The following is a 13,445-nucleotide window of genomic DNA, read 5'->3' as shown; positions in this document are numbered from 1 at the left end:
ATTGCTAGAGATGTTGAACATTTTTTCACATTTTTTTAAAAAATATTCTTATTAGTTGTTGATGGATATTTATTTATTTTTTTATACGTGGTGCTAAGGATCGAACCCAGTGCCTCACACATGCTAGGCAAGTGCTCTACCACTGAGCCACAACCCCACCCCTTTCCATGTATTTTTGAAAGTTCATATTTCTTCTGTGAAGTGCAATTCAGTTCCTTTGCCTGTTTATTGATTGAATTATTTTGTGGTTTTGGGTGTTAAGTTTTTACATATCCTAGAGATTAACGCTCTATCTGAGGTACAGGTGACAAAAGATTTTCTCCCATTCTGTAGGCTCTCTCTTCACGTTCTTGATTGTGAAATTAGGTATTATGATGCTCCCAGCTTTCTTCTTTTTGTTCAATGTTGCTTTGGCTATTTGAGGTCTTTTATGCCTCTGTAGTTTTGTGAAGAATATCACTGATATCTTGATGGGAACTGCACTGAATCTGTATATCGTTTTGGGTAGTATGGGCATTTTATAAATATCAAGTCTTCCAACCCATAACCTTGGGAAGTCTTTCCATTTGTGTGTGTGTGTGTGTGTGTGTGTGTCTTCCTCAATTTCTTTCCTTAAGTGTTTTCTAATTTTCACTGTAGAGATCTTTCATGTCCTTGGTTAAATTTATCCTGAGGGCTTTTTTAGTTTAGTTTTATTTTTTTCAGCTATTATGAATAGGACATGGGTTTCTCAGCAAGTTCATCACTGATGATTTTGTATCCTGAAACTTTGCTGAATTCATTTATTAGTTCTAGCATCTTTTGGTGGGGTCTTTTAGGTATTTCTATATATAGAAATAATATTACCTGCCAACAGGGATAATTTACTTCTTCCCTTCCTATCTGTACATCTTTTATTTCTTTCTCTGTCCTAACGCTCTAAAATGTCCAAATGTTCCAAATCTTAGAGGAAATACTTTCAGCTTTCCCCTCTTCAGTATGACATTGGCTGTGGGTCTGTCATATGTAGCCCTTATTATGTTGTTGGAGGATCCTTTAATACCTAGTTTGTTTAGGGTTTTTATCACGAACGGATGTTAAATTTTATTTAATGATTTTTCTTCATTTATTGAGATGATATGATTTTAAAGTAATTCTTAAATATTTGTATTTTTTGTATCTAACCAATTATAAAGTCCTCTTACTGATTCTCATCTAAATAATCCTCTTAATTGCCTTCTCTTCCCCCACTCCTTATTGCCCATGATCTAGTTCAAATGCTTATCACCTCTCTTCCAAATTATTCTGCTATGGTCTCCTTAGAGAAACCTTGTGTCACCCCAGCCACTCCTGCCTCAGTATCCTTCTCACCATGTCTTATTCCCTACCATGCTTTAGGAATTATTTCACCTTTCAGATGACCCTTCAAGAACAAAATGCTGTTAGAACTCTTTCATTTTTTTCTAAATTGATCCTTCCCAGTTCCCTTTTGCCATTCTTGGCTCACCATCTTAATTATCCCTCCTTTAGAGGCAATCAAATATTATGATGTCCTCACTAAAATATGGTAACTAAAATTAAGTACACAATCGGAAATGTGAAAGGAAATTATAGATATGAAATAAGATTTATTTCCCATGATTTAAATAGCTACTGGAAATGGTAGGGAATGAGTTGCAGTTACACAGCTGTGTGTGAACTACAATTACTTCCCCAAATCCTAGTGCACAGCTCTGTTCAAAACCTAGTTTTGTCTCAAGGGGGTAACAAAATACATATTTATATAAATAAAATACATAAAAATAGTATAAAATTAAGAGTATCCAGTATTCAAAAACTATACAGTTTTTGATAGGGAAAAAATATATTTGGAGTTAACAATATGTAAGATTTTTTTTTTTTGATGGAAAGTTTTTCTTTAACAGAATATACTAAAAGATTAGTGTTAGGGGCTGGGTTGTGGCTCAGTGGTAGAGTGCTCGCCTAGCATGCTCCAGGCACTGGGTTCAATTCTCAGCACCTCTTAAGTATAAAATAAAAATATTGTGTCCACCTAAAACTTAAGAGTAAATATAAAAAAAAAAGAAAAGATTAGTGTTAATGTTTCAAACATGTTAGTGAGTTGTATTCAGGATAAAGCTTTTGAGGTAGATATGAACTAATGTGAGTAAGAAGAAGGCTAAACCTAAGTAAATGGCAGTAGCCCTGAACTTCTTTTTCAGTGGAAAATTTCATTTTAGTTATTTAGATTTCTCTCATAAATGTGACATCAAAAACAGAAGCTAACTGCATGACAATCAGGGTATTTAATAAATAGTCCGAGCATTTCCTCCCTAATAGTATATAACCTATGAAAACAATGACCATTTCCATCATTTCATCCTATTTCTCTCCACAAAGCCCCCTTATTCTGACCTCTTCTTACTTCTACTATTGTTGAGGCATTTCTGATTAAATGTATTGTGTGAAAATATTGTCACTAGAAGATATTACAGTAATAAAAGTCATCATTGAAAATATTATCTAAAATTGATAAAATTTTCTTCTATTTAGACATTTTTGTAGTAAGCATAAATTGGTGAGTAGCTTTTACCATCCTACTTAAATCAATTAGATATGATAAAAGAGAAATTAACAGACTGTTATATCTTGATTATAAATCCCAAAATAATTGTAACTAAAAAAAATGGCATCAACATCAGCCTTTCCTTTGAAGATTAGTGACTAAAAATAGCTAATCTCCATTGCTGAAATACCATTTCAGTTATTTTTTATAAGTTTTCTTCACTCCTATTCATAGTGGAACTGGGAGAAGCTCAGCGCTACAACCTATGTATAGCATGTGCAAGGTCTTAGGTTTTACCCTCAGTACCACAAAAAAAAAGAAAAGGAAGAAAGATGTAACACAGAACATCATTATAATTAAGAAAAGCATATATCCAGAAAAAGATGATTTTTGTTTTGAACTATTTTTCTCAGAAAATAAACAATAAAAAGTACTTACTCTCTGTTGTTTATAATGCTTAAACATTCTAATGCAGTGTTCAATGATAAAGAGCAGGTAAATGCCTCCTAGAGCGACAAGTCCTTTCAATACAGCATCATATTCTTCCAAAAATTTCTTAGATTCATGTCCATGAGAATGTCCATGTCCATGTGCATGCTGATGACTGTGATCATGTCCACCCTGAGACTATGAATAAGAATGAAGAAAACTTATAAACAAATAACTGAAATGGTATTCAAACAATGGAGATTACAATCTTATAGAGAACATAGAAAAAATGCTTTTAATTTTACTTTTTAATTGACAATAAAAATTGTACATATTAATGGGGTGCCATGTAATGTTTCAATTACATGTATAAATTATGTAATGTTCAAATTAGGGCAAACATATCTAGCTCCTCAAACATTTATCATTTCTTCATGGTGAAAATATCTAAAACACTTTCTTCCAACTTTAAAAAAAATAAATACATCACATTATCTATAGTCCCCTACTGTGTAATGGCACACCAGAACTTAGTTCTCCTATCTAACTGCAACTTAGTGCCCGTTGATCAACCCCTCCCCATCTCTTCCCTCCTTTCTATTCTCCCAGCCTCTGGAAGCACTATTTCACTCTCAACTTCTATGAGATAAACTGTTTCAGATTTCACATACCAGTGTGATCACAGGTATTGAATATCTTTTAGTTTTCAAAGTGCTCCCCTAGAGATTACCTCACTTTCATTTTAATTTACTTTACATGATGACTTGTCCAAAAAGTAATACTTTTCATGGTGAAGCAAACACCATGGACTCAAATGTCTGTAAGAGTTAGATACTATTGTCAAAGAAGCCAGAAGTAAAAAAAGGAGGTGATGAGTCCTTTACAAATGGGAATAATGACTGCTTAAATGCCTCAAATTTAGTAGTAACAAAACACACCAACTAATCTACCATCAGGTCACCACTTTGACCTCCTGGCTATATGTATAATCATTACAGCTCTTATACATTTCTTCTTAAAGGCTTTCGTAGTATACTGATAGACAGATATATCATTCCTAGCTTCTACTTAAAAACATAATGATTCAATTTTTTTCAAAAATATTGCTAGTTAAACTGAAAATGGAACAAAACAAACTCCATTCAATAAGTAATAGCATATCATAAATACTAGATTAGTATTTGAACAGCTTGCTATTAAAGAATCCTTTTAATTTCAATATTTAAAAATTTTTTAAAGTTAAAAAAGAATTCTTACATGGGGCAGTAGATGAAGAAGGGCATCTCCACTCATTGTTCCCACGGCGAGTGCAACAAGAAATGTGAGAAGGAATTTAAAGCATCCCTGGTTAATGATGGGAACCAAAATCACGCCTAGCAAGGAAAGCAGGCTAATGACAGTGATAGAAATGATACCACAAATCCATGCTGTAGGGAAAAATTGTCAAGATTAGTATGATGGCATGGAACAAAAAAGTCCTAAAGAAGAATAAACATAAGATAAACGAGTCATGGAAGACAGGTTATCTTTCCCAGACTATGCTTTTTAAGAAACTTTATGGACTGCTGTTCTTAAAAACAAATAAAACCGGGCTGGGGATGTGGCTCAGGCGGTAGCGCGCTCGCCTGGCATGCGTGTGGCCCGGGTTCGATCCTCAGCACCACATACCAACAAAGATGTTGTGTCCGCCGAGAACTGAAAAATAAACGTTGAAAAATTCTCTCTCTCTCTTTCTCTCGCCCACTCTCTCACTCTCTCTTAAAAAAAAAAAAAAAAAAAAAAAAAACAAATAAAACCATAACATTTAGCCACCCTGAACTCTTAATAAAAGAAAAAACGCAAATCAACTTATAAATAGTACCTCAATGGCCCACAATATTAGAAACAGTGACTTAAAATGACACAAGGCTATGATTTGCTCTTAATATCTAGACTATAAATAAACTTTCCACTGTCTGAAGGCACAGTCATACACAATAAAACTCTTTATTTAAAGAATATAATTATAATAGTTTCCTTGAGCACTAAAGTGAAACAAAGTATCTATCTAATGTACATTTTTATGAATCTTTCTAATAAAAAGTTTAAGAAACAACATATCAGCCCAAAGTGGAAGGATATTCACATGAAGAGTTAAGAAAGCATTACTGGTCGCTTTATGGTTCCAAAGGATAATTCTGTGCTCTTCCCCTTGATTTCTTCTCTTCTCTACACTATTTTGGAATTCCCTTTTCTTCAATTTGGCTTGCTATACAATTTACCACTTTTTAAGTATCTTACTATATATAACTGACTAAGAATATGAGAAACATTTTTACAAAATAACTTTTGAAATAAATAGGTGTTATGGTGAAGAGGAATTTGTTCACAATTCTTTATCAAGATAAGCAGAATAAGATACCAGAAATAAATGCAAATGTTTGGGGAGCTATAAGTTTTGATTACAACTTGTATTAGCAGCCTAAACAAAAACAGAAATGTATTTCCTTTAAAAATTCTTTACCAAATTCATCTGTAGGAAATTTCACTGATTTCAAAGTGCTCCCCTAGAGATTACAATTCTGTGAAACTTTTAATGTAAAATACTATTTTTCTAATCAAATCTTAATAGGACTATCAGTCTGCTGAAAGAATTTTTATGAATTCTTATTTTAAGTGAACAAAGGGAAAATGCATCTCTTCCTCAGATAACTTAAAAATTTCACAAATAGATCAGTGAGGAGATGAGACTTGGCCCACTAAGTAGTTAATTTTATCAATAAAATTGTTTATCCACTGGACTCTAGTCACAATATTCAGTGACATTCACACAATAGCCAACACTCATTAGCTAAATTAGATCATGGAATTAAAACGATAGGTCATCTATTGCTGATGGAAGCTTTGCAGCTCATCCAGGTATGAAGTTCTAACCACTGGACTTAAATTCTTTTTTTTTTTTAAGTTTCTATTTTTTTTTATTGGTTGTTCAAAACATTACAAAGCTCTTGACATATCATATTTCATACATTAGATTCAAGTGGACTTAAATTCTTTAGCTTTGATCCTTGCAAATATTCCAAGGCAAGGAAGGAGGAGGAAATCAATTTTTAAGGAAACAGGGTCAGAGAAATATCATTATAAAACCCTTCCTGGTTGGTGAAACTGAAGGATAAGAGCGAGATCCCCCCAACAACACTTACTCTATAAGGCACAAGAAGTAAAACCCTACCCAGAGAGAAAAATATATATTCAAGTAAAGTCTAGAGGCTCACTTAAATAAGGAGCAACCAAGTTACTCTGCCCCCTGTTCACAGGTAGGAACAATAAAATCGATGAAACCTGATAATATTAATAGGTCAGAGAGGTAGCCAGAGGTACAGATTTTAGACATGAGAATTGGAAGTCAACAAACTTACTGGCCAACTAAACCAACCAAGGTTTGTCAAAACTACCACAGCTCTCTACCTCCAGTCATATTAGGGGAAAAAAGCAAATAAAAGTGGTTACTTTATCTAAACAGGACAAATTGAGGCTGGAAACAAAAACATTAATTTGAAGATAAAATGTCTCATACTATAAATACATAACTCTCTTTCCGAATATATATCTTCCATTAGTTTGGCAATAATCCAATCTAGAAGCAAATTATCTCAAAGTAACAACCTAAAAAGCACCTTAAATTACAAGTTTAAAGAAAAATACACTAAATTTCTGGGGAAAACCAGAAATGTATATATACTCCAAAATATTCTATAAGAGAATAAATAAATAACTATATATACTTTTTAATGTAAACACATGTGGATGAACACCACCAAAATCACAGACAAGACCCCAAATATACAATATATACAGAGCAAACAAACTTGGTAACTCCTCATAATTATCAGAAATTCTTATTAATCAGAATTATTTAACCCAAAAATATACTTGAATTAGTTACCAAAATTATCCAATAAAGGTACTTATTTTAACTCTGTCTATACATCAACGTCCAAAAAATTCATATAAATTAAAATCTACATTTGCAAATTTCTAGCTGGTGATCTTTGTTACTGATTGATTCATTTATTTTTTAATGCTGTATTTTTTTATACTTTTATTTTATTTATTTATATATGGTACTGAAGATTGAGCCCAGTGCCTCACACATGCCAGGCAAGCACTCTACCACTGAGTTACAGCCCCAGCCCTGATTTATTCTTTTTTCTAGAGCTATATTACAATCTATACTGGACCTACTTATCAATACATTTGCAAAAGAAATTAAATTTTAAAATCTTAACATTTGGAGAACACCTTTAATTTGACATATTATACAATTTAAGACAACAACTAATACAATATAACTTTGCAGGCTAATAAAATATTAGCAGTAGAAGTATATTTCAAATTTTGAGTTTATAACATTTTCAAACTTAGGACCATATTAAAACAACATATTCTTATAGGCATTAAAGAGTTGGTAAAATCTATTGCCTAATCATAAAAGTAGTGTTACCAAAATGAGAATGAATCTATGCAAGTATTTTTTTCTAAAATTCTCATTATATTAATTTGTGAATAGGAATATCTTAAATGTGAAACCATGTCCAGTAAGATTTCAAGAAGCCAAATACATATTGCAATGTTCTGAGAAAACAATTATAATTTTAAATGCCATTTGGTCAATTATCAAAAGTCAAGTCAGCAAATGACAAATTAACCAAAATCTAATTTAAAAGAAAAAAAACCACAATTTTTCAATATACTAGCAGAAAACAGTAAGTACATTATAGAAGACCAATTATTGGCAGTTTAACACATGTTGAAACTAGCCAACTGCTTATACATTTATTTGGAGGAGGGTGTGTTTGTGTGAGTTCATGTGTATACAAATCAGGACCTATCAGGACATATGCATATAGTATCAATTGTTATAACTACACAGTTCTTTCTTCGTCATGGATTCTTTCTTAGCCATGGTGAGAAAGTAAATCTATGGTATAGAAGGGGAAAAAAAAATGCTTTAAAAGAAAAAAGTCCACCTGATAATTAGACAATTTTTGTCATTTGTAATATGTGACATTTGAAACTTGGAAGATATACTCTCACAAAAAAAGCCTTACACAAATCTTGGGTTACAACATTGCCCAATTTAAGACACCATGCTCACTGTATTTTTAAGAGGGCAACATTTACTTAGAACACAATGTGAATCACACTTGAAGTTGTTCAAGGAAATGGTATTATATTGAGCTTGGAAAGCTATTTCTCCAAAATGCTTTGATAAATACATAAATGCATACACATGTATGTACTTTTTAACAAAAATAACTTTTTTTTTTTTTGGTGTCTTGTTCATTATAAAATGCTTGTTGACAAACCTGGTGTTGAGCAACAATGAAATGTCAAAAATCACAAGACTCTACTCCTGCTCCTAGATTTAATAATTTAAATACTTATTTAAATAATCCACATGACTCTGAACATTTAACTCTTTAAAAGAATTTCTTCAATTAAAAGAAATACATATGATTATTATACAAAAGGCTTACCTTTAAAAGATTTTTAATTGATTTTTTTAAAATTCTAGGACTAAAATGATCCTATATCTTTCAATGACTCCCCCCTCCCCATAATTGGTAAACCACTCCTTCATGTATGCACTTCTCTGGCAGAGATAGAAATTATAAAAATACTTTTTAAAAAGTCAATTATTCTGTCCCTTTAAAAAGACAATTTATCTTAATTCTTGCTTCCTACTAAAGGACTCTGATATCTATGGTAGCATTATTCAAACTGTTTCATGAGATAGAGAGTATTTCAAAAGGAAGGGTAGCGGGCTGGGGTTGTAGCTCAGTGGCAGAGTGCTTACCTCAGCACCACATAAAAACAAACAAACAAATAAATAAAACGTGTTGTGTCCATCTACAACTAAAAAAATTTAAAAAAAAGGAAAGATAGTGAGATTTAATATTCAAGATGCTAGGCATGGTGGCACACCCATGGGAAACTGAGGTAGGTGGATCACAAGTTTGATGCCAGTGATGGGCAGTACATTGAGACCTTGTCTCAAGATAAAATAAAAATGGGCTGGGGATGTAGCTCAGCAGTAGAGTGCTTGTTAGCATACACAAAGCCCTGGGTTCAACTCCCAGCATGGCCAAAACCTAACAAAAGTGTGTGTGTGTGGGGGGGGAAGTTTTCCACAAAACCAGGAAAGTATGGCACAAAAGGGGGAAAAAAAACCCAAAAAGATACGGAAAAACTGATGGAAGGTCTACTAGACAATGCCTTTTTAACCATACAGTCAATCAAGAAAACAATATATAAACAAAACAGTAATCAGTAAAAAGAGACGGAAAAGCTTACATAAAATTAAACCAACCAATGAACCTCTGGAGTGGAAAAATACAACGACTAAAATTAAAAATCCAGAGGGGTTTGAAGGCATATTTGAGCAGACAGAACAGAGAACCAGCAAACTTGAAGAGAGAACATTGGAAATTACTGACTCTGAGGAAGAGAGAAAAAAGACTGAATAAAAGTGAATAGAGCTGAGAGAACCTGTGGAGCTCCATCAAGTGCACCATCCTAAATCCCAGAAGAGAAACGGAAAGTGACAGCAAAAATATAAATGTTCCAAATTTGTTAAAGACAGGAATATAAACATCAAAGGAGTTATGTGAACTCCATGTAAAATGAACTCAAAAGGAGCCACACCAGGACGTATTATAGTCAAAGTGTTAAAAGCAAAGGACAGAGGAATCTCAAAAGCAACAAGAGAAATAACTTGTCATATACAAGGGATCCTCAACAAAATTATCACAAGTTGCCCCATCAAAACCAAGAGGTCAGAGGCAGTGGGCTGATGTGTTCAAAGTCCTAAAACAAAATAAAATTAAAACGCTGACAACCAAGAATTGGTTAAAAGACATGGCAAAACTGGAAGAAATTATGAAAAAGGGGACCTCATGAAAACAGAAGGGAGACCAGAGAATGGAAATCAGGGGAGGGAGGACAAATTATATTATGTGCACGTACATTGACTTCACAATGAATCCCACTATTATGTATAATGTACTATAAAAAATTGTTCACCAAAAAATAAATGAATGAATAAATAAAGGTGAGTAAGAAAAAGCCATTCCCAGATAAACAGAAATGGAGGCAATTTGTTACCACTAGTTCTGCATCATAAGAAATACCCAAGGATTTTCTCTGTAAAGTCTAATCCAAAATAAGAGGGGGTAGGACTAAAAAAAAGAACAGAAGAAAGATTAGTGGAGTAGACAAAGGGGAATGAAAGGAAGAAAGGCGGGAGCGGATAGGGAAAGTCAATGGAATGAATCTGACCTGACTTTCCTATGTTCATGTATGAATATACCACATATGAAATTGCATAGGACAATATTCTGGTTTGGATGTGAGGTGTTCCCCCTCAAATCTCCTGTACTAAGAGAGGGATGATGAGAGGTAACAATGATTGCATTGTGAGAACTATAACCTGATCAAACCATCCTACTTTGGATGAACTGTCTGGGGTAAGTAAACCATAGGCTGGTGGGGTGTGGCTGGAGGAGGAGGTGGATCACTGGGGGCATGCCCTGGAAGGGTGCCTGTGGCTCCTTCTCCCCTCTCTCTCTCACTGCTTCCTGGTTGCCATGAGGGAAACAGCTTCCCCAACGGTGCCCTTCCCCATGATGTGCTGCCTCACTTTGGGCCCAAAACAATGAAATTGGCTGTCTGTATAATGAGACCTCTGAATATATGAGCTCCAAATAAAATTTTTCCTCCTTTAAGTTCTTTTTTGTGAGGTACTTTGGTCACAGAAACACAAAAGCTGACTAAAATGTACCCCAAGTTACAACAATCTTGACAAAGAACAAAGCTAGAAGTTTCACTTCCTGATTTCAAAACTTACCATAAAGCTATAGTAATCAAAACAGTATGGTACTGGCATGTGGATATGCAATCAAATAGAGAGTCCAAGAGCCCAGAAATAAATTACCCTCACATATATGGTAAAATGACCTTTTTTTCTTTTTCTTCTTACCAGGGGCACTTTACCATTGAGCTTCATCCCAGCCATTTTAATTTTTTTAGGGTCTTACTAAGTTGCTGAGGGTCTCACTAAGTGGCTAAGGCTGGCCTCAAGCTTGCAATCCTCTTGTCTCAGCCTCCTGAGTTGCTTACAGGCGTGTGCCACCTCACCTGGCTGGTCAAAGGATTTTTGACAAGAGCATCCAGATGATATAACACGAACAGGATAGTTTCTTCAACAAACTGTGCTGAACAAAGTAGAAATATACAAGCAAAATAATGGAGCTGGACATTTAAATCTAGCACAAAATACAAAAATGAAGTCAAAATAGATCAAAGAACTAAGTTATATAAAGGTCTAAAATTATAAAACTCTGAAAAGAAGAGAAAAGCTTCAGAACTGTGGATTTGGCAATGATTCCTTAGAAAATACCTATAGTACAAGCAACAAAAGAAAAACATAGATAAATAGAATTTCATGAAAATTTTAAAAATTTATGCACAAATGACAATATTAACAGTTAAAAGGCAACCTACACAATGACTGAAAATATTTGCAAACCCTCTATCTGATAAGTGATTAATAGAATATAGAGAGGATTCCTAAAATTCAAGATTAAAACAATCTAATTAAAAAATGGGTAAAGGATTTCAAAAGACATTTTTCAAAAAAGATATACACATGGCCAACAAGCACATGAATTGATGTGTACCATCATCAATTACAAGGAAATGCAAATTGAAACTATGAGAACCATCTCATACCTGACAGCATAGCTTTGAAAAATATGAATAACAAGTGATGGCAAAGATGTGAAGAAAGTGGAACCCTGGTAGGACTGTAAAATGGTATGGGCTATCTTTATCTTAGTTCCTCAAAAAATTGAAAACAGAATTACCATATGAATTAGCGATTCTAACTGTGGGTATATACACTCCCCAAACTGAAGACAGACAGACGGTAGAAAGGTGGTTTATGCCAGGAGCTGGGGATTGGGGAAATGGGGAGTTACTACTTAATGGGTGCAAAGTTTCAGTTTGATAAAATGAAGAGTTATGGAGATAGTGGCAATAGTTATGTAACATTATGAATTCATTTACTATCACTGAACTGTATATACTTAATAATGACTAAGATTATAAAATCCATGTTACGTATTATAACAGTAAAAAAAACTGGAAAAAAATTTGTTAAAAGAGCTAACTTTACATTACACATGGAATATGTGTGTGTGTGTGCACAACTTTCAAAAGTTAAATATTAGACAAAATGGCAAAGTGAAAACTAAACCCAAAGTCGTCTAACTCTTAAGCCACTGTTTTCCCCTATGAAATCATATTATTTTCAGAGATTTCTTGGCCAAGTTTTTTATTTATAACTCATGTATTTACCTCATAGAGGTGGCTTTACAGAAAAGATCTAAAAGAAAATACAACTGTACATAAAAGAAGCATTTTTAAATCTAGATATTCCAATCTAAATATGTCTTCAAAAATTTTCAAGATTTGAGTTAATAGGGGTTGGGGATACAGCTCAGTGCTAGAAGATAAGGCTCTAAATTTGATACCAATACCACAAAACAAAAACTGAAATCAAGTTTATTATTAAGATAGTGGTCAAAAAAGTACTACAAACCAAACTGGTAACTACATAAAATTATCAGAAAATACTTATACTTATTTTAATGCCCCTAAAAATATGCATAAGCATTAAGGTCAATTATATATTTCCCATATAACATGAATTAATATTTATTCCTGCCATTCTTAAGGAATAAGGAAATAAATAAAAATTTCCAGGTATTTCTACAGATTACAACCATTCCATGACAACTGTTTCATTAGCAAAACAGCTCTACCATTCCCCTACATGTACACTACTCTAAACATGTTTTCTTATTCTCAATTATTTATTCTTAAGATTAATTTCAGCTCTCTGGCACTACAAATATGAAGTTCATTCTTCTAAACAATCTTTAAGAGAAACAACTATCTTTTTAACCTTCAAGAAGAAAAGAAGTGGGGCTGGGGATGTGGCTCAAGCGGTAGTGTGCTCGCCTGGCATGCATGGGGCCAAGGTTCGATCCTCAGCACCACATACAAAGATGTTGTGTCCACTGAAAACTAAAGAATAAATTAAAAATTAAAAAAAAAAGAAGAAAAGAAGTGTGAAGCTGTTTGTAACATACAGCACTTGAAATACTTTTCCATGCTATTTACTTACTTTTAGAATTATTAACATTTAAATTTATACTTATATAAACTGAATTCTCTAGGTGTAGGAAAAAACAATACAGGTAATAAAACTGTTTGATTTCTAATTAACTTGCTGGGGTTTTTCCCCCCAGTCACAATTTGGTATAAAAGGAAAAAAACAAAACTAAACTAAAACCAATAAAAGGTGTCTTTCAAGAAGCCAATACCAAACTTACAATATGCATACTATTAAATACAACTAGCAAAT

General features: G+C 33.3%; 1 protein-coding gene across 3 annotated transcripts in view; it reads right to left on the bottom strand.

Moving 5' to 3' along the window:
* Window positions 1-13,445, bottom strand: part of Slc39a10 (solute carrier family 39 member 10) — a 141,871-nt gene that overhangs the window by 23,636 nt on the left and 104,790 nt on the right. For all 3 annotated transcript variants that reach the window (XM_046447274.2, XM_058580337.1, XM_046447273.2), the window contains 2 exons: window positions 4,232-4,401; window positions 2,984-3,172 (listed from right to left, as the gene is read on the bottom strand). In XM_046447274.2, coding sequence (XP_046303230.1) covers window positions 2,984-3,172; window positions 4,232-4,401 — 359 coding nt within the window. The remainder of the gene's footprint in view (window positions 1-2,983; window positions 3,173-4,231; window positions 4,402-13,445) is intronic.

Source organism: Marmota monax, unplaced genomic scaffold (genome assembly GCF_021218885.2).
Source record: "Marmota monax isolate L192 unplaced genomic scaffold, Marmota_monax_Labrador192_F-V1.1 WCK01_AAM20220418_F8-fsc00007, whole genome shotgun sequence".
NCBI lineage: Eukaryota > Metazoa > Chordata > Mammalia > Rodentia > Sciuridae > Marmota > Marmota monax.
This window is presented reverse-complemented; position numbering and strand designations above follow the sequence as displayed.